Source organism: Saccoglossus kowalevskii, chromosome 6 (assembly GCF_978046115.1).
Source record: "Saccoglossus kowalevskii chromosome 6, keSacKowa6.1, whole genome shotgun sequence".
Taxonomy (NCBI): Eukaryota; Metazoa; Hemichordata; class Enteropneusta; family Harrimaniidae; genus Saccoglossus; species Saccoglossus kowalevskii.
The window spans coordinates 17,971,001-17,995,045 of NC_140646.1; the positions used below are offsets into that span (position 1 = coordinate 17,971,001).

At 38.2% G+C, this 24,045-nt stretch overlaps 3 protein-coding genes across 4 annotated transcripts; all 3 read right to left on the reverse strand.

The window, feature by feature from the left end:
* Positions 1-1,066: 1,066 nt before the first annotated feature.
* Positions 1,067-2,026, reverse strand: LOC146741841 (uncharacterized). The gene has a single exon (XM_085500601.1). The coding sequence runs from the start codon at positions 2,024-2,026 to the stop codon at positions 1,067-1,069; it is 960 nt and encodes a 319-aa protein (XP_085356727.1).
* A 5,771-nt stretch (positions 2,027-7,797) lies between these two features.
* Positions 7,798-11,502, reverse strand: LOC144344651 (uncharacterized). Its single transcript, XM_078006529.2, has 3 exons — positions 11,368-11,502; positions 10,851-11,012; positions 7,798-10,523 (listed from the first exon to the last, which is right to left on the reverse strand). The coding sequence occupies exons 1-3, from the start codon at positions 11,476-11,478 to the stop codon at positions 10,359-10,361; spliced, it is 438 nt and encodes a 145-aa protein (XP_077862655.1). The 5' UTR covers positions 11,479-11,502; the 3' UTR covers positions 7,798-10,358.
* LOC100371500 (NFX1-type zinc finger-containing protein 1-like) lies at positions 11,406-22,732 on the reverse strand. Of its 2 annotated transcripts, XM_002742402.2 has the most exons (3): positions 22,668-22,732; positions 11,868-18,133; positions 11,406-11,541 (listed from the first exon to the last, which is right to left on the reverse strand). In XM_002742402.2, exon 2 carries the CDS (start codon positions 18,125-18,127, stop codon positions 11,882-11,884), a length of 6,246 nt encoding a protein of 2,081 aa, XP_002742448.1. In that variant the 5' UTR covers positions 18,128-18,133; positions 22,668-22,732; the 3' UTR covers positions 11,406-11,541; positions 11,868-11,881. The 2 variants fall into 2 exon arrangements, with proteins under 2 accessions (XP_002742448.1, XP_085356265.1); XM_085500139.1 differs by lacking the exon at positions 22,668-22,732 and having other exon boundaries at positions 11,868-18,468.
* Between the last annotated feature and the right edge of the window lie 1,313 nt (positions 22,733-24,045).

The window sequence follows — 24,045 nt, forward strand, 5'->3', positions numbered from 1 at the left end:
GAATACAATGAAAAAAAGCCACTAAATTACAATAATTTATAACTTAAGTGGACATACCGCACGTGATTAGAATATGGGAGTTAAATCTAACAATATCGCCTCTGTGCGTGTGTGCGTACTTCATTAACAAAAACATACTGTAAAATGGTTAATTATTCACTGGGTTTTAATTTGGCTTATTTCGCTGACTGGAAAATGCGCTAAATTAAAACCCAGTGAATATGTAAAATTTAGCATAAAACATATTATCTAAATAATAAAACCATGAATTTAAAACCCACTGAATATGCCTGAAATGGTAAATCAGTGAAATTTAAACCCAGTGAAAATTAGTCATTTTACAGTAAACTGAAATGAAATCGAAGCAAGTCATCTTGTTTTCTTTGTTACATGCAGCCACGTGTAACATGTTATGGTAGGCATGGAATACGTTACGTGTCTAAGTTAAAATTGTAGGGCGACTACAATATGTTGGGGAGTAAATGTAGTGTGTAGCAGTTAACTCCCCGGGGTAGGATTCGGGAAGACTATACCGGAACAGAACCAGACAGATCAGTTGTATACAAAAAACACAGTGGTGGTTTATTGCCAGATAGACTGATATAGTAAGTAGTAACAACAGATGAACACTGGTGAAATACACAAATTCTGAGTATATATACTCTCTGAACGAACGTGATAGAAAACACAACTCTATAAAGTAGTAATCGTAACGCAAATATAAATTGGCGGGAATGTGTACGATAGGTCAATAACATCTCGCCTGTGATAGGCTAAAATTAAAACAATCTGATTGGCTGAGAGATTTATCTCAGAATCCGAGACGTAACGTTACATGACTGCTTCTCTAAATTCTCCGCGCCTCAAAAATAAAAACATATGAAAATGTATGTCTACTACATTATCAATGAAATCATGTACCTCGAACAATAATAACGGTATTGGATAAAAGATTCAAGTAAATAAAGTGTCCACAGAAGGCATTTCAGCCGACTGTCCATATTTATTTTTTTTGAATATTACGATTAAAAACATAATAATGAAAATGAAATTGAAATTTCGAAAGTCACATTAAATCAGCAATTCTTATTCGGGCTGCCACAGCAGAATCCCTGGTTGGTCGCTTAGGAATAGTGTCACCAGTCATCTGGGTGGTGGTGACATCTTTGTCAGCGGTTAGTCCAATATTTTGTATTGTCTCTGCAGGTAATCTAACATCTGATTGATTATTACTTTCAGGCGACGTTAATTCCTTGGAAACAACTTCTAACGGATACAATTTATGTATCGGCCGATTGGTAGGTCCGTTAGCTGTATTTAACTCAGCGGATCTCACAAGTTGGTCGTTGCCGTAAACTAATTTAGTTACGGTGCCAAGATGCCATTTCTGGCGTTTATCCACATCACTGTGGATTATCACAACATCTCCAACTTTTATTGTATTCCCTTTACTTCCTGTAGTTGGGTGTCTCTCTCGAAGGGCAGTCAAATATTCGGTCGACCATCTTCGCCAAAATTGAGCATGTAATCTTGACAAGTGGACATAACGATTATTCATTTCACGGTGGTCTGAGAACTGATAAGTAGGATCGCATATTTCGTCGTCAGTGACTTCGATATATGGTAATGAGGTCAATGTCCGCCCGTGAAGTAGGTGATTCGGAGTCAATGCTATGTTGTCATTAATACTTGATGACACGTACGTAAGGGGTCGATCATTGAGAACGGCTTCAATTTCTGTTACTAATGTTGAGAGTTCGTCAAATGTTATTAACGCTCGACCCAGTGTCTTCTTAATAGCATTTTTTGTTAGCCCAATTAATCTCTCCCAAAAACCTCCATACCACGGGGCACGTTTCGGTATAAAAGTCCATTGCACTCGGTGTGCAGCGAGAAAGTCTCGGACTTCCGGTGTATCAAATAGTGTGCGAATTTCATCAGCCGCGGAAATGTAGGTTGATGCATTATCAGACAACATGCAACTTGGAAGTGAACGTCTGGCAGCAAATCTTCTGAATGCGTGCATGAACGTTTTTGTTGACAAATCAGGCACAAGTTCGAGGTGAATCGCACGTGTCACCCCCGCAAGTAAATAAACAAACGTACGCTTTATCGCATGTTCCATCAGCTGATTTCGTAAATAGATTTCCCGTGAAATCTACACCAGTTATAGTGAAAGCAGGGACAATGTTCACTCGGTAACTCGGCAACGGTGCCTGAACTGGGTTTGCGTACGATTCCCTGTAACTTTATTGCATTTCACACACTTATGAATGACGTTACGCACAATAATCCGTATTTTAGGTATCCAATATTTCTGCCGTATATGCGTCACTGTAGATTGAACTCCTTCATGACACATCAGATTGTGTGCTTTCCAAATGATCTAGTCCGTTAGTTTGTGATGCGAGGGTATTAATGCTGGAAATTTCGTCACAAAATCTAATGCAGCATTATGGATTCTACTCCCACAGCGGAGTATATCATCTTCGTCCACGAACAAATTCAGTTGTTGAACGATGGGAGCACATCGAGTTAAATTAAATTTAACGGATTGGATTGTATCGCCGTAGTATTGACGTTGAATATGTTTGACCCACATATTTTCAGCGCGGTTCAGTTCATCAGCGGTTATCATTCCAGTGTTTATATCGTTAGACTTAATCCGGTTGATAAAACGTAGCACATAGCTGGTCACACGTAATAATTTGTCCAAATCGTTATATCTGGAAATATCCATAATACGATGAATTCCCCGATCAGTAGGATTAGTAACAGCACACGATTGATTATCAATAGTATTTTCCCGTGCTGGAGTAGTGATAATTCCAACATCGTGGGCAGGTAGTTCATTGACCCCACCTCTCGTGCGTGGGTTAATTAGATCAGTTTCATTTGGCTCAATCGCAGAATGCAATACATTTGCATCAAAGGCAGGACAACTCGGCCAATAGCTTGTTGTTGGTAGCCATTTTGGGCCTTTCCACCACAAATCAGAATTTTCCAGGTTTTCGTAGGTAATCCCTCTGGTTAGTAAGTCAGCGGGATTTTCTTCGGTGAGACAATATTTCCTAGTAGACTGAAATTCACAAATTTCATCCACACGATTTTTCACGAAGATCGGCAGTTTCTTGTCACTATTTAACCAGTGAAGCGTGATTTGGCTGTCTGACCACAAATAGAAATTAGTAATGTTATATGTGTCAGATAGCGCAGCTTTGACATATTTACTGAGACGTGTAGCAATTAATGTTGCCATAAGTTCCAATCTTGGTAGCGTAGTTTCGGTCATTGGCGCGATTCTGGTTTTCGCCATCACAAAGGAAGTTTGTTGTGCACATCTTAGGTAGATCACCGCACCATATGCTTTGGGACTGGCGTCGGCGAAAGCGTGTAATTCGAACTCGGCATCAGGATTGACTTCAGGGAAATATTGACGTTTCACCTGAATATTTCTTGCATCGTTTAGATCCTCAGCGATATGCATCCACATCGAACATAGGTCCGAGTTAAGCGGTTCGTCCCAGCCTAGTTCGAGTTTCCATAACAACTGTATGAATAACCGGGCTTTAACGTGGACTGGAGTTAGATAACCAATCGGGTCGTATAACGCGGAAGTGAAACTGACAACGTCGCGTTTCGTAATTAGATCAGTTAATAGCGGTACATTATTAACTTTGGGGTAGGTCAACTTATCCGATTTTGTCGACCATCGCATTCCCAAAACAGACACAGTTTCGGCGGGCTCATTGAGGTTGTCGCGTTTGGAAAGTTCGTTCAATTGTTCACAATTAGAAGACCACGCCCTGAGTTTAAATCCGCTCGTCGTCATTAGCTTGTTGGCTTCTTTATAGTATTTTATGGCATTTTCCGTAGTATCAACACCATCGATCACATTATCAACATAAATATTGTTCTTTAATGTTTTGGCTGTAGAAAGTGTGTTGTTGGCGTCTAAATGCGTTTTTATAACCGCATTTAAGATAAACGACGAGCAAACAGCGCCAAACAATACTGTTTTAAATTGTAATGTTATGAATTTACCTTCTGGGTCAGACGCGTCTAACAGCCACAGAAATTTCGTGAATTTCCTCTCGTCTTCTTCCAATCTAACATTCAGAAAGGCCTTTTCAATGTCACTCGTTAATGCAATGTTATTTGAGCGAAATCGTAGTAGAATGGCTGGTAGGTCATTTATCAACGATGGGCCGGTTTGTAGACAGTCATTCAAGCTCGGAAAGCTAGCACCCTGACTACAACTGAGACGTGTAGCAATTAATGTTGCCATAAGTTCCAATCTTGGTAGCGTAGTTTCGGTCATTGGCGCGATTCTGGTTTTCGCCATCACAAAGGAAGTTTGTTGTGCACATCTTAGGTAGATCACCGCACCATATGCTTTGGGACTGGCGTCGGCGAAAGCGTGTAATTCGAACTCGGTATCAGGATTGACTTCAGGGAAATATTGACGTTTCACCTGAATATTTCTTGCATCGTTTAGATCCTCAGCGATATGCATCCACATCGAACATAGGTCCGAGTTAAGCGGTTCGTCCCAGCCTAGTTCGAGTTTCCATAACAACTGTATGAATAACCGGGCTTTAACGTGGACTGGAGTTAGATAACCAATCGGGTCGTATAACGCGGAAGTGAAACTGACAACGTCGCGTTTCGTAATTAGATCAGTTAATAGCGGTACATTATTAACTTTGGGGTAGGTCAACTTATCCGATTTTGTCGACCATCGCATTCCCAAAACAGACACAGTTTCGGCGGGCTCATTGAGGTTGTCGCGTTTGGAAAGTTCGTTCAATTGTTCACAATTAGAAGACCACGCCCTGAGTTTAAATCCGCTCGTCGTCATTAGCTTGTTGGCTTCTTTATAGTATTTTATGGCATTTTCCGTAGTATCAACACCATCGATCACATTATTAACATAAATATTGTTCTTTAATGTTTTGGCTGTAGAAAGTGTGTTGTTGGCGTCTAAATGCGTTTTTATAACCGCATTTAAGATAAACGGCGAGCAAACAGCGCCAAACAATACTGTTTTAAATTGTAATGTTATGAGTTTACCTTCTGGGTCAGACGCGTCTAACAGCCACAGAAATTTCGTGAATTTCCTCTCGTCTTCTTCCAATCTAACATTCAGAAAGGCCTTTTCAATGTCACTCGTTAATGCAATGTTATTTGAGCGAAATCGTAGTAGAATGGCTGGTAGGTCATTTATCAACGATGGGCCGGTTTGTAGACAGTCATTCAAGCTCGGAAAGCTAGCACCCTGACTACAACTGCAGTCATACACAATTCTAATGGGTGTAGTTGCCGAGTCCTTCTTTATCGCTCTATGCGGTAAATAGTGTCCGATTCTTGTATCGTCTTCGTTAACTTCTTCGATGAAATCACGACGTCGTTGCTCGGCGATGATGTCATCATACTTTTTGATTACATCGGATGTTAGTCGGCGAATCATGTTACGTGTACGGTTCACAGTAACACTATAGTTCGTCGGCAGTGGTGGGTGATCCTCTTTCCATGGTAGTCGTGCGACGTATTTTCCTTGGTCGACCCTCAGATGCGTGTCTTTATACGATTCGTTCATACGTTTGTCAGTTTCCGGACTTTCTTTAATTCCAATTAGTTCCAAGTCCCACACATTTTGGACTTTTGCGTCGTCGCCTCGGCGAGTATATTGAATATCCACGTTATCAACAATTTCGCGGCCATCTTCCGTTACAATAGTATTCTTGGTAACATAATTGTCCGGAGTAGAAATCACGTGAAGCATACGTACATTAGAATCCACTGTATTAGTAGTTCCAGAGGGCCCGGAGAGCAAATATCCAAATTTGGAGGATACGGCGGTTGGACCGACCATACCAGAAATTACTTGAGATCCAACGTAATTCCAATATTGATCAGCCCCTATTAATATATCAATAGGAAGTTTCTCATCATCAGAAACTGGATGAGCGAAATGTAATCCCTTCAAATGGCTCATGTTATGAATTTCCTGGGAAATGTGATTAGTCAAGTCCGAAGATATTTCAGGTATAATCATTGCGTCGATCGTCGAGGTATTTCCATTCAATTCATGTGCGGTTAACTCAGTGAATGCCATAGCGCGTACATTGGACGTTTTGTCACCAAATGTTGATAGTTTGATGTGCTCGCGGCGTGTCGTTTTCGCGGACAACTCTCGGGCAAATTTCTCTGTTGTGAATGTCATATTTGCCCCTTCATCGAAAAGAACAACAGCGCGTATAGGATTTCCGTTCCCGGCTGATATCGGCACAAGCACGGTTTTCAACAGCACGGGTCCGATGGCGGTTTTCTTATTTAGCAAAGGGTTAGCTTTGGTCAGGGTCACGGTGATTTCAGAAGTAGTAGTTGACGATGTAGATGACCGTTCAGGCTTGTTCGCGTCGTAGTGTAGAGCGGTATGATGGCGTTTCTTGCAGACGCGACACGAGTATTTCGATTTGCACTCAGAAACTCTGTGCTTACCGAAACAATTGAAGCAAAGTCGATCTTTCTTAACAATGTCCAGTCTCTTACGTGTATCAGTAATTATCGTACAGTTCGATGCGAAGTGCGTACCCTTGCAAAAGGGACAAGTTTGCGGTCTCTTTTTCGTTGACTGTGCTGTTGTGTGAAACGCAGCGGTTAATTCCGGCTGCAATGTATCATTCATGGTGAATAAACCGTCTATTGGCTTACCGGCTTGCAGTGTGTCTATTTCACGTAGAATTGCTTTGCGTAGGTCAGGTAAGGTCCAGGCTGAACTACCATGATCTCTGGCAATCTGTTTGCGTATGCTTGGAGGTAGTTTCTCTCTTATCATAGGAACTAAAAGTTCGCCATAGGTAAGCTCATCCTTCCCTAACGATTGTAGTCCTCGGACGTGACTCTCGAGTGAGTCATAGAAGTGTCTCAAACTGTTCGCGTCATCCACGGGTTTACTTAGATTCCATAACGCAGTCATATGGGCGTCAATAATTTGATGCTTTTGTCCGTATCTTTCCTCTAGTAGCTCGATTGCGTGTGAGTAGTTAGCATCCGTCAGCGTCAAACCGCCGACAGTTCTTGCAGCTTCATCTTTCAACATACTTCGTAAATAAACAAACTTTTGAATGTTATCTAAGGTAGTGTCAGAGTGAACGGATGACTTGAAGATATCAAAGAAACTTGCCCATTCTAAAACATTACCGGAAAAGGTTTGTAATTCGATCTTTGGTAGCGCGACTGTTTTCCGCGTTGGATGTGGTTGAGTGTTACTGCTGTTTGTTGTCTCAGGCGTCGTCTTCAGTCTGTTCTTTCTCACAAACATGGCGATATTGTGATTGCGTTCATATATATCAGCTTGATAGTCACCGGACGTTTCGTTTTCCGCATCAAAGTCTTCGTCTGAGGTGAGGTCCAAAATGTTAACTTCTAGGTCGGCAAGTAGATGGAACTTACTGGTAAGTTGATCATTAAGCCCTTCCAGCGTGTCGAGCGTGGCCTGTTTATCGGCGCTGTCTTCTTCGTACTTGGCCATGAGAGCATCGGCTTTGTTGAATAGTCTGGTCATCTGTGAGCGTTGACCTCGACGCGATCTTTTCAGTTTCTGTAACGCTGTAGTTTGTTGATCACCATTGGCGTTTTCTCCTTGCCCGGCGGATTGTTCTGTCTCCGGCATCTTGCTTGTTGATCCTGGTCTCGGCACCAAAATGTTGGGGAGTAAATGTAGTGTGTAGCAGTTAACTCCCCGGGGTAGGATTCGGGAAGACTATACCGGAACAGAACCAGACAGATCAGTTGTATACAAAAAACACTGGTGGTTTATTGCCAGATAGACTGATATAGTAAGTAGTAACAGCAGATGAACACTGGTGAAATACACAAATTCTGAGTATATATACTCTCTGAACGAACGTGATAGAAAACACAACTCTATAAAGTAGTAATCGTAACGCAAATATAAATTGGCGGGAATGTGTACGATAGGTCAATAACATCTCGCCTGTGATATGCTAAAATTAAAACAATCTGATTGGCTGAGAGATTTATCTCAGAATCCGAGACGTAACGTTACATGACTGCTACTCTAAACAATTCCACTATTTCTGTATACAGAATATAGTGATTGTGTGCAGTGACGAATGTTTCACCAACCAATGTTATTACAGTATGGAGTAGGTATTATTCCCATGACGTTTTGCAATTTTTCATATTTTATATGTTGGAGGTTTTATTTCCCATTTTTCATAAGCATTTATCGGCATTTACAACATTAGATTCAATGAAAATATGTCAGATTTAATACATTGCCAAATTTATAAGAAACAACTTAAATCTTAAGAAAAACAGTACATTGCTGTAAGAACACTTAATTATCTATATAATTGTCGAATATTGCCACATACAGGAGGCATTCAGTATAACACACCAGACGGCATTGGGTGTTACAATGCATTTACATTCATTCGATTAATAATAAGACGTCACAAATTACCGCCCCGCCCACTCTGCTGAGTTGTCCCGGGAAGGAGAAAACGACAAAATCGCGTAAGTAAAAACAGGTTTTGGAAATGAGTTTTGATACAGAATTTGCGTCTTTTTTAAAATAAATTGCATTTTGCATTAGTCTCGCTTGCAGCGCAGCGAATAAAATTACGCTATGGTGAACTTCTTTTCATATTCGCATATATGACTTCCCCCGCGCGAGCCCTTTAATGCCACTGATCACAACTGTGACATCACTCAGTGCGTCCCGGGCCATTTAAATCGAATGTGCCTATAATAAAGTCATTCAAATGGGCGTTACTCATCACAAATAGTCAACAAAATATAGTGTGATTATACATGAAAATATTTGTCAAGCAAATTCTACAAAGTAATTACATTTTGTATGACACGGAGTATGTGATATATGAATACAACTTTCAATAGTAAAGACCCGCGTTTTCCCTGCCCTTATATACAGGTTGAACTTTGTAACTATTTGACTAAAAACATGAATATAAGCATTCTTTCCTGAACACTGAACAACTCAGCTTTTTCTAAAACAAGATACATAAATGAAATAATACAAAGAACAAGAACAAGAATAAATAGAAATATCACACTACAGTTTTGAAAAAAATATGGTTTTTTTTCAACGATACAATCTCATCTATAAAGTTTTAATGCTTACCATTATTTAAATTTACATTTTATAATAATGACATTCTTTGTAAATGATTAAACTATATAACAGCAATTACAAAAATACATTGAAAAAACACAGTCCCACAATCCCTGTTAGAAAATGTACTACATCATTCAAATCATAAAGTGAAACCCTCTCTATTTTATCTATATAAAATTATTATTATTATTATTATTATTATTATTATTATTATTATTATTATTAATGCGCATAGAATAAACTAGGGAATCGAATCATACTGCTACGTTGCTGTTACAATTGATATGCAATGCGATTATGCAGATTGAAAATATGAAATCGATACTAACAACCGACAATGTCAAAAGCGGCATAGAGTTGCTGGTGTCCAAATATAATTCTCATTTCAATATTGAACTTGTACTGGAAAATATAGTCTAGAACTTAGGATGTTAAATGTAACTCGCTGCAAGTTTGCTAGGTGGGGCAACCATACGTACTAAGTGGCTACTAGATGACTGTTATTAACAAAAGTGAGTGCGAAAAATAAAATAAAAGTGATTACCCAGATTTGTTTCTAAGATATTGCTGACGTCACTTTAGTGTATGTTAATTGTTTGATCGTGAAACTATACACTAGTGTTAGTAAGCTATAATGACAGTGATGCATAGGTGACGGAAACCTGTCAGCAAAAGTGTGAGATAACATTCTTCCTGAAGGGAAACATTGGTAAACAGACAAAACACGTTATTTTCACTGAATATTATTGATAGATTTTTTTTTCAAACTGAGTACAATGACCCCATATTTGTAATTGGTTTACTTTATCATGATATTTCAAATACGTAAAAATAAAGAAAAAGACAATATTTTTACTTGTGTGCTGTATTCTACATTAAATATAATGTCGCTAAAAATAAAAAAAAAGTACGTGATTATAGTCTCATTTTCTCAAAATATAACATTTAAATACCCGTTGCATTCTTGAATAATATTTCAACCATCAAATTTACACCGAATTCTGTGGTTTTGTTATTGTCAAACAGATGTATAGCATAAGTTATTTAAAATCAAGCCCGTATTTAAAATATATATCTTAACCCATTCTACTTCTAAAATCATAAATATCATCATTTGAACAGTATGTGCTATATCTCACAATAACTATACGGAATAATATTTCAAACGCTGAACATTCTCTCTGAAATTTCAAGGCCTAGTTGCACGTCCTCGGTGCCGACGACCAGAAGGTCTAGTGGCAGACTTTCCTCGTCTTCCTCGGCCACGATTCGCACTGTGCGTGCCCGTGGAACCAGCTGGAGGCGGCGAAGCCGGTCGCTGACTGACATGGCTTGGAGACGGATGGTCAGCATACTGTTGATGACAAAGAAAAGATTACCATTGATACGATATACCGTATATATGTTCATAAATAGGCTACTGCACTCTAAAGTAGCAATTTCAAATATATTACCCATTGAGTTTTGGTTCCCCCCGGCTCATTTGCAGTTTAATAGGTCAGCACCATGCGCATACAATAGATCTTAAATCCGTGTGCTGATTTCACCATATATCAAAGGGTAGGTTTACCTGCAAAATGTGGTATATCAAATGACTACAGGTACCAGCGATTAAAGAGCGGTGGCCGTCGTACAGCGACGACCAACGCCCTTAAATGTCTTATCATACATGTATATATACCTTTCCCCGGTGATTATCATGTGTTGAGTGAAACCCTCTTTGTGGTCCACGTTTGCCATATGCTGACTTGGACATATGATGATATTGTCTGTTATAGGACCCGGCTCTAGGTGGAGAAACATGTCTCTGAGTGAAATTCCTTGGATATGGACGGTTTAAAAGCTATTGATGAAAAACAAGTTAATTATTAATACGATATCTCGGGTTACAGAACAACGATTATGAATCTTTCACTACAGATATGACGAGAGTCAATATACAGTTTCATGTCTTGAAAATGACGTAGCGGGGTGCGAACTTGCAAGTCCAGTTGACAATACTTCACAAACCTGGTATCGGTCTTATAGTAAACGGATAAATGGGATACTACTGAAATAGGATTGTTACCGTGACATGCTATAGCTAGCCTCGAGTAGGGACAGACAACATCGCATTATGTCTAATATTTGATGACGTAATTGAACGAACAATTACGTAACACTCGTAAGGAAAAATACTAGTAGTTTATTGCACATACCCTTCCCCGATGACTGCCACGTGGCGGGGCATTCAGTCGGCCAGGGTTAAAACTTCTCGGTGTTCCGTGTATGTCATATCCGGCTTGAGACATCTCCCCAGCATTTCCCATGATGTGTACTATATTACGACGACGAGACTGATATTCATTATATTGTCGAATTACTGGATGTTCCTTGATGATGGAAATAAAGGAAATGATAATTACATAAGATATAGTAAAATATGATCTGATACGATATATATTCATTATTATAATTGTACTAAGAACTATGACAATGTGAAAAATTGTCCTGTCGCATATGGTTGATAATTTTACTGATTGATTAGTTAATGGTATAGATGAAAATATAATTAATTCCAAGCGCTATAGCCGCCGCGGATCTAATGTGACACATACAGCGAGTTTACAATTTATTGTATGTTTGTGCAATACGAATACACACTGTCCACCACAGTGTCGTTATATGTCATTTGAGTACACGTTACATGGTGTCATACCTCGTTCGTTTCCACTACATCCGAGATTGAGTCATATGACCTTGGGAACATTTGTACCATTCGCCCATAGCCAGTGAATTGTATTTACAGGGGTCAATTTTTACAAGCTTCGAAGGAATGTTCACAGTTCGTAGAATTTCTGGATAATCGTGCTTCAGCGCGTCACTTGCATGCTTCGGTAACTTAAACTTCAAATCTCTAAAATCAATGTATTTGGTTAAGATTAATTCCTTATTTGACTTGGGTAAACGTCGCCTATATAATTTCAGTATTATGTATAATGTGCAGCTTTGCGTTATCAGGTCGAGGACAGTACTCTCTATTCCTCGTTCAGCGATTGACGTCATAGTAGACTTTATTTCAGAGAGTAGAGTTTCTGCTCTTCCATTCACGTCATCAAGTGACCAACCTTTTGTGGGAGATTCTGCTTCACCTTCACCGTTTCTTATCTCTGTTAACACCAGCATAACGTACAACCTTGCAATAGCGAGGCGTCTGTAGTACATTATTTTACTATCAATTGATGCAACCTGATTTAAATCTTTAGCACAATAAAGTTTATCACGCACCTCCTCTTGGTGCTCGGACGATATTATGGAATCCAGAGTTCGATTAACTTGCTCAATAGCAGATTCCAAGAAATGGCTACTCCCCATAGTCGCCTTCACTTTATCTAAGTCGGCAATGTTATCTTTGATAGTATTATTGTATCGTTTATTGATGATTGGTTTGTTACATTTAGGACATGTTTTTAGTCCTACAGGGGTAAGTCCATTTGATGATATTCCCAGCATCCATCGATCTAAGTCAGTTACCTCAAACACATGTCCACAGTGCAGTTGAATATAAGAACAATCTTCTCTGTCTACTTTACCAAAAAACTCGGCTGCATGCTGTAATTCTAATTTGTTGCACACTCGACAAATGATCGGACATATTTCACCACACATACCAACACAAACATGTCCACATCTCAAAAGTCGTTTACAAGGATGGTCACATGGTGGCCTGTCACAACGTTCATGGCATTTTCTTCTGCACTGGTAATGTTTACACGCCCATGCACAAGGCTTCATACACGCTCTGTTTCTTGTGTTGTGTTCGCATGTATATGTATGGTTTGTAGAACATGTCTTTGCTGCTCCATAGCACGGTCCAATAAAGATGTGCCCACATATCAACTCTGTTCCACACTGACTACTACATGTGTTGTGGCTTCCTACAGCTTTACATATACCACAAAAATCAGTACATTTATGTCCGCATACCAAAATCTCACCACATACATGTGGACAAATGTTTTCATTGTCGTAGCATTCAGTTTGGGTACTATGTCCACACTTTAGTGTTTTTTTGACAGTTTGTAGGCATGTTTTGTTGCACAATTCATAACATTGCCGTTGACACATGTGACCACAAGACAGCTTCTTTGTACATGGCAGCCTGCAATCCGCATGCAATCCATTCTGGATACATTCTCCACATGTTCCTTGGCACTCATGACTACAATGAAGTACGTCTAGGCATTTTTCATAACAGTATGTCTGCCAACATGGACGTTTTTTAACATGAGAACATGGCCAGTCATGTAGTATGTTGACATTGCATTTGCTAGGACACTTCACGGAGCATATCTCTGGGCATTTGTGTCCACATGGTAGACATTGTTTGCAAGGATTCTTACATTTAATATCACGGGGGTTCTCATAGCATTTCATTTTTTGAGTATGACCACACGATGGCACAATCTTTTCCACTAACATATTACAGTTTTCTTGGCACAAATCCGAACATTTCAAAGTGCACCTGTGGCCACAGACGAGCTGCTTGTCACATTTTTCTTGGCATTTGAATTGTTTGGCATCAATATGACAAACCAAAGTGCACTTATGGTAACAAGGTAAAATCCTATCACATAGCTCCTTGCATTTAAACAGCCCAGCATCCAAATAACAGGCGACGAGCTGAACATGTTCACACTGAGGAATAGTTTTGTTTACAAGTTTTGTACAGTCTCCACATTTTTCGAAGCATTTAAGTGGACATTGGTGCTTCTCTGGACACATTTTTGTGCATTGTTCGAGACATTTGAATGTTGCAACATCAATATAACAGTCCAAAGTGCGCATGTGGCCACAAGGCAGAAGCCTATCGCATGGAACCTTGCACTTGAATTTGTTTGGATCAAGATAGCAAGGCACAAGTTGTGTATGTTGGCAATCGGGAATCAGCTTTTCCACTTTTACAATGCAATTTGAACATTTTTCATAACATCTAAGTGGACAAGCATGGTCGTTAGGACACCTTGAAAGGCAAGGCGCCCTACATGTAACTTCCTTGTGTTCAGGATCTTTTGGGTGACAAAACCGTTTGCAAATATGTCCACAGTCCATACGCTTATTGCATTGTAGTTTGCATCCTCCTTCAGGCGCGGCTTTAAAGTCTATTGCACAAGTAGCATTAATCTTTGAGGTGGGATGATTTCGGCAGTGCAGTTGAAGTGATGTACCAATGTTGCTATTTGTTTCCAAGTCCAAAGTTATTTGCTTCCATAATTTATTTTTCTCTGCGAGTAGCTTGAAATTACCAATACAGAAGAAACCTTTGCGTGCCCTACTAAGGGCTACACAAACTCTGTTTGCAATACTCAAAAAGCCAATATTGCCAGCTAAATTGCTACGAACTAATGATAGCAGAATGATGTCATTCTCTTCGCCTTGGAAGTTGTCAACAGGACACACACGTACACCAAAGAAATCTCGCTGTTTCATAAGCTTTTTGAACTCAAACAACTGAGCTGTATACATAGTGAGTATGGTTATCTGGGGAGGATTATATCCTTGTTGTAGGAGGTAACGACACAGAGCGACAATGAATTCAGCTTCATGACTATTTGAACGACTTCGTGTTTCTTCCATGAATTCCTCTTCTTTGTCATGTTTTATGAAGAATATATTCTTGTTAACACCTTGGATGTCTTCGTAATATTTGACTGAATCGTGATTTGATAAATTGGTATAAATGTGTTTCATCAATTCTGCAATTTCTGGTCTCATCCGATGCTGAAGGGATAGTTGTTCATGATGTAAATCATTTCTAACCAAACGCTCAAACAGAGAAATTTCCAAATTATAATCCTTCGCTAATTTGTACACTGTAGGGTTCGGTCGTAGCTGTTGATGGTCACCAATAAGAATTAAGTGCTGACATCCAGGTGAAAGAGTTGTTATTATGTGAGACTCAAGAACTTCAGCGGCTTCCTCAACAATTACTATTTTGGGACATACATGCTGTAGAAGTGCTCGATACTTTGAAGCTCCTGTTGTTGTCATTCCAATTACCTGTGCATTATTAAGAATTTTTAAATCTTCTTCTTGGCGGAGTTCCTTTAGTCTAAGACTCAGTTCTTCAAACTTTTGTATCAATGGATTTATTCGACATGAGTTACTTTTATACCATGTATTATACCAATACCGACATAATTGCCATCGATCATTCAAATCTAAGGACCATACATCTTCTATGTTCAAAGCATGGTCTTCATCCATGGGTGTAGTATCATTTATAAGAGTATTTAGTAGGTGTTTCTGCTTCTGATTTTGCTTTGTTTGACTTTTCTTGTCTACTTGGAACTCTGGACTAGAGTTTGTATTGATATCTTGTATTACTTTCAAAAGTTCATGAAGTGATTGAATACCACCTATCTTAGTCTGCTTCTTATTTTTTTTTTGCTCCCAAACATGTTCTGGAAGTCGTTGCTCATTCAAATATTCCACTTCATACGTAATTTTAATTGTAGGTTCTTCATTAGCAGACTGACTTGTTGCTTTTGTGTTTGTATTAGAATCAATTGTTTCATCATGAGTTTTAGATTCCTTTGTTATGTCTGATTTATTTTCAGAGATGTCATTAGCATCACTGAGATCAGTGTCTGTAGAGACCTGCGGAATTTGAAAGATTTTCTCAATTAACCAAAAGTTCAGAATAGATTGATCATCTGTACATTGTTTTAGTGACTGTCCTTGTCGAAAACTGTGCAGATGCTGATTTGGAAAGCACAAATTTTCAAAATAGACCATGTTGGTTTGATCAAATATTAGTTTTTCACTCCATGATTCAATTTGTTCTTTACATGTATTTAATTCATCATAGAGATGCCTACCAGTTCCCCTTGGTCGTAATTTGGAGATCATGAATTTTTCGAGTAGTTCACTTTTACTTCTGCTACCAACTCTAACAATTCCCTCATTTAAGTACATTGCGATACCTTCTAAGAACTGATCAAGGGCATGATTTGTATAACAGACGATAAGTATTGGCGATGCAGTTGACTCATTCTCTAACAGGTCATCATGTTCATCATCATGTTCATCATCATGTTCATCATCATGTTCATCATCCATGTTCGACCATGCATCTCTGTTGCTGAGTAACAGTTTTACAATTAGTAATCCAATGTATGTTTTTCCAGTACCAGGCGGCCCTTGAATTATTGCCAGTTCTTTAGTAAGGGCAGTTTTCAATGCTTTCAGCTGAGATTCATCAAGATGTAAAGCTTCTGATGTTGGCCATGCATTTGTATTCAACACTGATACACGTTTTCTTTGTTGAAATGACAGCGCATGACTCATCAACATATGAATATTCTCATAGCCATCTGCAGTCTTGATATGTTCATTATTTCCTATACACTGTGTAAAATCATAGGCTATATACCCATTTCTAAGGTATTGTGGTACTTCAACTTCCTTCTCACAGTGAACAAGATGTTTACAGAATGGCAAAGAATTTTCGTCTAACTCTTGAAGACCTTCAAGTACATGTCTATATGCCTCAAAAAAGGCATTTGACTCCACCATTTGATAGCGCTGACCGGGAAGCTCCATTAAAATATCATCGAGTGACTGAAATTTCAGATCCAGAAATCCCTTTTCAAGTTCTTCAGGGTCCCTATTTGCAACTGTGGCAAATATGACTGTATTAAAGTTGTCTTTAGAAAGACATACCAATGATCCATAAATTAGGCGCTTGCTACTCTGCCATTTAATTCGTTTGAGGCACCCATTGTGAAACTGAACTGTATGACATACTCCATCAAGATTCTGACAGATTGGACCTAATATAAATACCTCTTCATACACTCGAACATCACTTAGTCTGCTGCGTTGTTTTGGTGGAAGTGTTCGCTGATAAAGGTAATCTTGAATTCCTTCTCTCAAGGGAGCTATGAAATCTTCTCGCAGTAAACGAAACTGTACATCCAAGTAATGTTCTGCATCTTTGAATGCCCCAACTGCTATGTTTGGTCGCAAAAATGGCTTGTTGTTCATTACAATATCAGCAGTCGTAGGAAAAGCAGGAATACATCTAAAATTCTCTGGTGGTCTCTTTGATTGTCGGGTATGTCGATGGTCATCTGGTCGATGGTATGTAGTTGCTGCTTGGCCTGTTCGTTTATCTTCCATCAATTGTGTTCTGTTTTCCTGCAGTTCCTGAACTTCATGCGTTATATTAGTGTCCATATCCAGACCAATTTCATTTGCAGAATGTGCAATTGCATTGAGCAAATCAATGGTAGGACAAATCTCCAAAAATCTAGTTGGCATAACTCGTAGAATTGCTCTCAACAGCATTAAGATATGTCTGATACAAGCTTCGGATCTGTTGTCTAAGGACCCTTGTCTAACATTCGTGTATATCGAACTGAGTTCACGTAATATGCAATTTGTGAAAAACTCTGATGTAATTATCGTGTTCAGGAGGTGAATCGTATTATGTGGGACTGAAGTACAGGAGAATACTTTTCCAAAAATTTGTAAAAGTAGAAGAAATTGTTGTTTAGACATTCCAATATCGCTCATCATGCTGCAAAGTCGATCTGTGTTTTCACATAGTTTCAACACAATGTCCTTCGGGTCCTTTAAAAGCAGCATTTCAAGTGTTTGATAGGTTAGCTTGTTTTTCCTTGGATGATGTTTTTGCAAATGGTTCTTTGTGTTTGTACTATTGTTTCTACCATTTACACCTTGATGGTTACCACCATTTCCTTGTTGTTGATTGCTCCCTTTGGTGGTTGTCACTTGTGATACATTTTGGACCCTTGTTGTAGCTTGACTGGGTGGTCCTTTGGCTCGACCTCGACTATGAGAATACTGGCGTTTTGGTATAGCCCCATGTTCTCTAGGTTTCGTAGATGTTGCTGATAACCTTTCAGTCATCGCTGGTGGCTCCCCTAGTAGTGACTGTGGCCTGGTAAACATGTTGAACTAGAAAAAGGATAGGTAATGGTAAACATGTTGAACTAGAAAAAAGAATAAGTAAAAACATCAATAAACATGCCTGTTATTGCTTTATAACTTTGGACTATTGATAAACAGAAAAACAGGTGATACTATAAGCATATGACACCCCTAGTATAATTAGCATATGATTGGACAATCCCCTCTACTGTTTTCTACCAAGGACAACCCCCTTATCAACAGGCCCTGAAATTTAGATCCAAATCAGATCATTTAACTTACATTGGAATACGATGTGTAAACTGAACGAATATCGCGATTTATTTGTCTTGCATCGACAAATAGAAATAAAAAAAGTTGAATAACTGTGCATAAACTACTCTCTCAATTGAGATAAACAAACAGTTAGCAAATTGTTCACTTCTGTCGGCCCCTACTCAAGCTGCATAATGTAACCCAGAATGTCTAATTTGTTGTCTTGAATATTGACGTTGTTATTATTGGTGGCCATTAGCAAATTATTGCGGACATGAGGGACTTTGAAAACATTACATTTACCAACATTCAACTGAAGAGTAGGTAGATCTCATAATACGCACAATATATTCATTGAGAACAAAATAATACACGACAAAGTTAAATTTGGAACATTCCTTAATTTAGTAGTGTAAACACTGTTATCAAACCTGGGGAATAAACAGTCGGGAACAATATAACCACAACGTAATACAAACAAAGTAACAAGTATATGATTTAACTAATTAAAGTAATTATAAAATAAATTATACAGTATAATAAAAAAAATATACATGTATAAGTACTGGCAAACTCTACATATTAACATGCACACATATAAACACACCCACAGGATCCGCGTAAGTAGACGCGCACCTCAGTGCTTCACAATACCTGACCAAGAGCAGTTTGCATCAAACAGCATCTAATGAACGCACTCTCACGGTGACTAGATACAAATGTGTAACATAGTTTATTTTTAAATTGATGCCACATGAGTAATAATATTGAGTAGACTGCTTCTTTAGTTTACAGTAGCTAATAAAGCTAATCACAGTTATTGCTGTTAGTCTGATTTGGCTGAGTTTGCTGTCACAATATATGTTCTCATATAATTACAACATCTAAATAAATTAAACAAGAAAACCATCAAAACCAATACCCCTCCCCGGCAACCTTGCATGAGTTTGTAAAGCGATTATGTTTGTTATATACACCGTAATTAGCTTACAAATATGCATTCAAACAAGCATGTTTAGGAAATACTTAGTACTAAATTATTATAGGACTAGTACAACTAAAATATGCAAATGAAAAAGTTGCTGTTATATATGCAAAGCAGCGTATTATTCCATGCTTCATGGAAATCTGTTTAATAGAACACGAGGGAAAATGTGAAGATGCTTAAAATTGGCCAATTAATAAACAAATTAGACAATTAATATTCACAGTTTCCAACCCAAAACGAAACAGATCTGCTAATTACCTCAAAGTTTCATTATTATGCAAATTAGGTAAATAATTAAGGTCTGAGTATTATCCTAGAGCATCCAGTTATCAAGTTTCATTTAAATCATTTCATTAAAATATGAATAGTACATGAAAAACATGCAGCCTCTCGGCTGAGATAGCTCCGCCGTTAGCAATACACATTTCAATAACAACAATTTACAATATTATCACAGATAAATCTGAGAAAGTTTTTTTTTCTAGAAAACAACTGCAAGAGGGAGCACTGCAATTCAGCTGCGCCTCCAAGTGGGAGAGATAGGGTACTCCCTACCAGGGTGTGGAGGTTTTGATAATTCTAAGTTAAAATGAAGCATTCTATGGCTTCCTTAGGGTCAAAATTACTATCAGACAGGTCACAGTTGAAGACTGTGGCCACATGTGATCCCTGCTCAATCAAAATTTGATGGTTGCCAGAGGATCTTCTCCCCAGGGTAAGGGGCGCATGGCCATAGCATGAGGGCACCGCGCCCCTGTTCCCTTGTTTTAAACAAAAAGTCAAAAATATCACTTTTTAAGAAAAATATTCATCGAAATTAGAGAATTGAAGATATCACCTCGAAATGAACAAATCTGAGAGGTCTACCTGCAGTACCTTTATGTATAATATCAAATCAATTGGACTTGCGTTTTTTAAGAAGTCGAAAATATCATTTTTTAGCAAAAATGACAAAAATATTCATCAAAATTAGTGATTTGAGGAAATCATCACGAAATTAACAACTCGAGAGTTTTACATGTAGTACCCATATCAATAATAATATCAAAGAAATCGGCCTTGTGGTTTTCAACAAAAAGTCGAAAATATATATTTTTACCAAAAATGACAAAAATAAATTAGAGAATTAAATATATTATCATGATACCCAAGGTACATATACACCAAGTAACAAAGCAATAAGACAGTAGTTTTCAAGTCGAAAAAGTAAAACGTTTATGCGGACGACGGCGACGGACAATCACTCATATGATAAGCTCAGCTCGACAAAACCGACAGCGGAGCTAAAAAGTGAAAAGGCTAACATTTATTAATTATTATTATTATTATTTGTTAATTAATATGCACGGATTTCAGCCAAAATCAGATCTGCGCATTATTCCAGAGCATCTAAGTACACAGTTTCATTAACATTTGTTTAATAGTACACGAGATAAAAGTGAAGATGCATAAAATTGGTTAATTAATATACAAATTAGGTAATTAATATTCACAGATTTCAACCAAAAACTAATAAGATCTGCGCATTATCTCAGAGCATCTAAGTACAAGGTTTCATTGAAATCTGTTTAACAGTACATGAGAGGCAAATTAAAATGGCTTGTTTCTCTTTGAAGCATACCAACATTCATTTGGCGAGTTGCCAAGTCGTCAGAGTCAGTGGGTCGTGAAACAAATTTCACTGGGAACTGTATAGCTTCACTCTTATTAAGAATCATTTTTTTTGCTCACGCACAGCGTGAATAAAAACACATATTACGCTCATTTGAAACACATACCGAGAATACATTATTAACAACTCTAAGGTTAATAACCCAGACGTGGTGCATTATTGTTGACCTTATTTCCGCTTTTTGCGACGCATGCGCAAAAACACACAGATTCGTTCTGTCACTGAGACAATGGCCAATAATATGTATTGTTCAACACTGTGCTGCGAGAGGTTATCGCGAGTTAAAATTGGCGTTATAATTGAATTTTTAAATCGGGGAATACTGGATGCGAAACTAATAAAACAATTAATACACACACTCAAACAATTGATTATAATAATAAAGAGATATGTCCGAAATTTTTACCTTCAGATATTTGTACGGGTAAGTGATTGTAGGGTAATCCTAGCGGAACGAGCGGAGCATCAATAATCTGGTCAACCAAACAGTGATCATGTATGCTCATTGTTTGACTCCTGGTTCTGCCTCCTAAAATATTCTGGTTCTGGTTTCTGAAATATGGGTGTGGTCATTTTTTTAAGTTGATGTTTTCAGAACTCGATGTTCGTAACTCGATGTCCGTAACTCGAACAATTAATCATCTCATTCGCAATATGAATACACTGACATGAGGTTAACACGCTTTTGCTAAGCGCTTTCATTGGAACTATGGTGTCTTAATTTGACGAGCAAACTCGAGGAAATAGTGTCACAATTACTTTGAATAGAATTGTTTGGGGTTTCCGAAGGTGAACCCTGACTCCGTAGAAATATGTAGTCACTTTAGGCAGTTATTTTTCTACAGTAGTTTCAGGTTTTGCCGCACATATCGATTCTCGGCTGTATTGTAGAAATCCAACAATACTTTTGAAAGCTCGCCAAGTCCTCATACAATTCAGAAAATGTGTTACACAAATCCATAATATAAAAATAATATCAACGAAGTATGGTATCCATACATACTTGTTTAAAATATTTCTGGGGGACAACGCACAAGCATGTAAATTCAACTTACAAAAAACTGATACAAACTTGCTTACAGACGACTTTACTAGGGGGTCCGGGAGAATGCCCCTTCACAATCTTGAAATCTAGACTCTCTAGAACGCTATTTCCTGCATTTTAAGGGGCAAATTTGCTGACACAGCTTGATTTTTGAGGGGCGACGCCCCAACATTTTTTTCGAGGGGCGACATTCAAAATGCATTATTATTCAAAATGAATTATTACTGTCATTTGAAAATATACTGTTGATACACATAACCTAAATAGACATGTGAATTTTATGAAATCTAATAAATAATGCAAATTTTTCTAATTAGCGACCCCCTAGAGTAAGTGACTCACTTTATTTATGCGAAAAGTCGCCGAGGCGTCGTACTTCATTTTTACATTATTTCCAACTTTTACAAACCACCCGCCCAGACACAGAAGATCCATGGTGAAATCATGGTATGTGGCAATTTAAGGAATGCGTTTTGTCACAGAGAACACAACTAACACTGTGCGGCGAGTACTTACCAGTGAGTTTCAATTGGCGTTCCATTTATGGTATAAACCAAGTGAAAACTAAACTCGAAACTATAAAGACAATTAGTATACCAACCTTGTATTTATAAGGAAGTCGAAAATATCGTCAGGTGAATCTCATCGCAGTCGATGGCAAGGCCGTTCAACACTGTGTCCGAACTGGAACGTGAATTCTATTTATGCAGTGAGGCGTTCCACTTCTCAGAACTCATTAAATCTATATTTATACCGTTGCCCGGGCAGTAATTGTCCTAAATCAGGTCTACGTTGGTACAATACAAAGGTTGACGTGTCGTTCACTTCAAGGTCGGTATGTCCTTCGAGATGTACTTGTAAATTCTCGGAAGAGGTGAGTCACGATTCGTTGAATTGTTCCTGTGCGTCTACGCATGTGCATGGCTGTGCGGTGTCATTACATCAACTTTACAATCGGCGGATTAGTTTTTCATACCGTGCACTGAATATTGTCATTTAAGCGTGGGCGGTAAGGGTTATTTACTGGCAAGACGGTTTTGTCAACTCATTATGAACCCCTGATCGGGAAGTGTAGTAGACAGCTCCCCCGAATAGCCTTACGGATTCACTCGGATGCGTAACAACTGACTCTGATACAAAAAGTGAACGCGGTGCATATATGTGTGTTATTGACTCAAGGCGGCGCTGTGGTCAACTACCCGACGCGTTTGAGTGTTACGATCGCAGATTCCACAATAAACACAATAAATCCAAGTTTCATGATGCAGACAATGACTCTGCATGATTGAATTATCATGTGGAGAAAATACCCCCGCCCAACTATTACAAATTAAACACCCTCGTGTATTGATCCCACAAATATGTCATATATTGAGGTTGAATTCTTTCGTTTTTATGCAGAAAAACACAATATTTACAGTCATAATTCAAACAAATAAAAGGAAAAAATATAAAAGAACATAGCAAATTATCTTTTTTTGTGATGAATACATTCCGTTACGGATTATTCCTAATATGCATTTCTGAACTATCCTGTCAAAATCGTTTTTTCAGGGTGTCGAAGTAATTTTGCGGAGATCTCACTGTGATAGTATGCAGATATCAATGAAACATTCCTTGTCATTATTGATGTCACCAGGACGACTAGTGTTTAGCAAAGATATTTTATATTTCCATCGTCTTGGCTCTTTCCCACAAAAAAATTAAATAGCATTTAAACTTGAAGTGAACATGGTAATTCGTTATCATGATAATATGATAATTCCATGCTTTGATGATCATTGAGTACATCAACAATATACACGTGGTGTGCAGAATCATTTGAATATGAACTGTTAATATATGCAACGAACAGACCGACCATCGCCTTGTTATATACAGCTTAAATGTGATTTATATTTGAAAGTAAGTTTGGAGTACATTTTTTTGGAAATCACATGCACTTCATCGGCTATAATATTTACATAATTGTGAACTTT

Bases quoted from the DNA above. Each gene is read 5' to 3' on its own strand.
- LOC100371500 (XM_002742402.2), bottom strand. From the start codon at position 18,127: ATGTTTACCAGGCCACAGTCACTACTAGGGGAGCCACCAGCGATGACT.
- LOC144344651 (XM_078006529.2), bottom strand. From the start codon at position 11,478: ATGGGAAATGCTGGGGAGATGTCTCAAGCCGGATATGACATACACGGA. The intron at 11,013-11,367 runs GTATGTGCAATA...TTTCATCAATAG, and splicing joins GTGGCAGTCATCGGGGAAGG to CTTTTAAACCGTCCATATCC. The intron at 10,524-10,850 runs GTATATATACAT...TGTCATCAACAG, and splicing joins ATGATAATCACCGGGGAAAG to TATGCTGACCATCCGTCTCC.
- LOC146741841 (XM_085500601.1), bottom strand. From the start codon at position 2,026: ATGCACGCATTCAGAAGATTTGCTGCCAGACGTTCACTTCCAAGTTGC.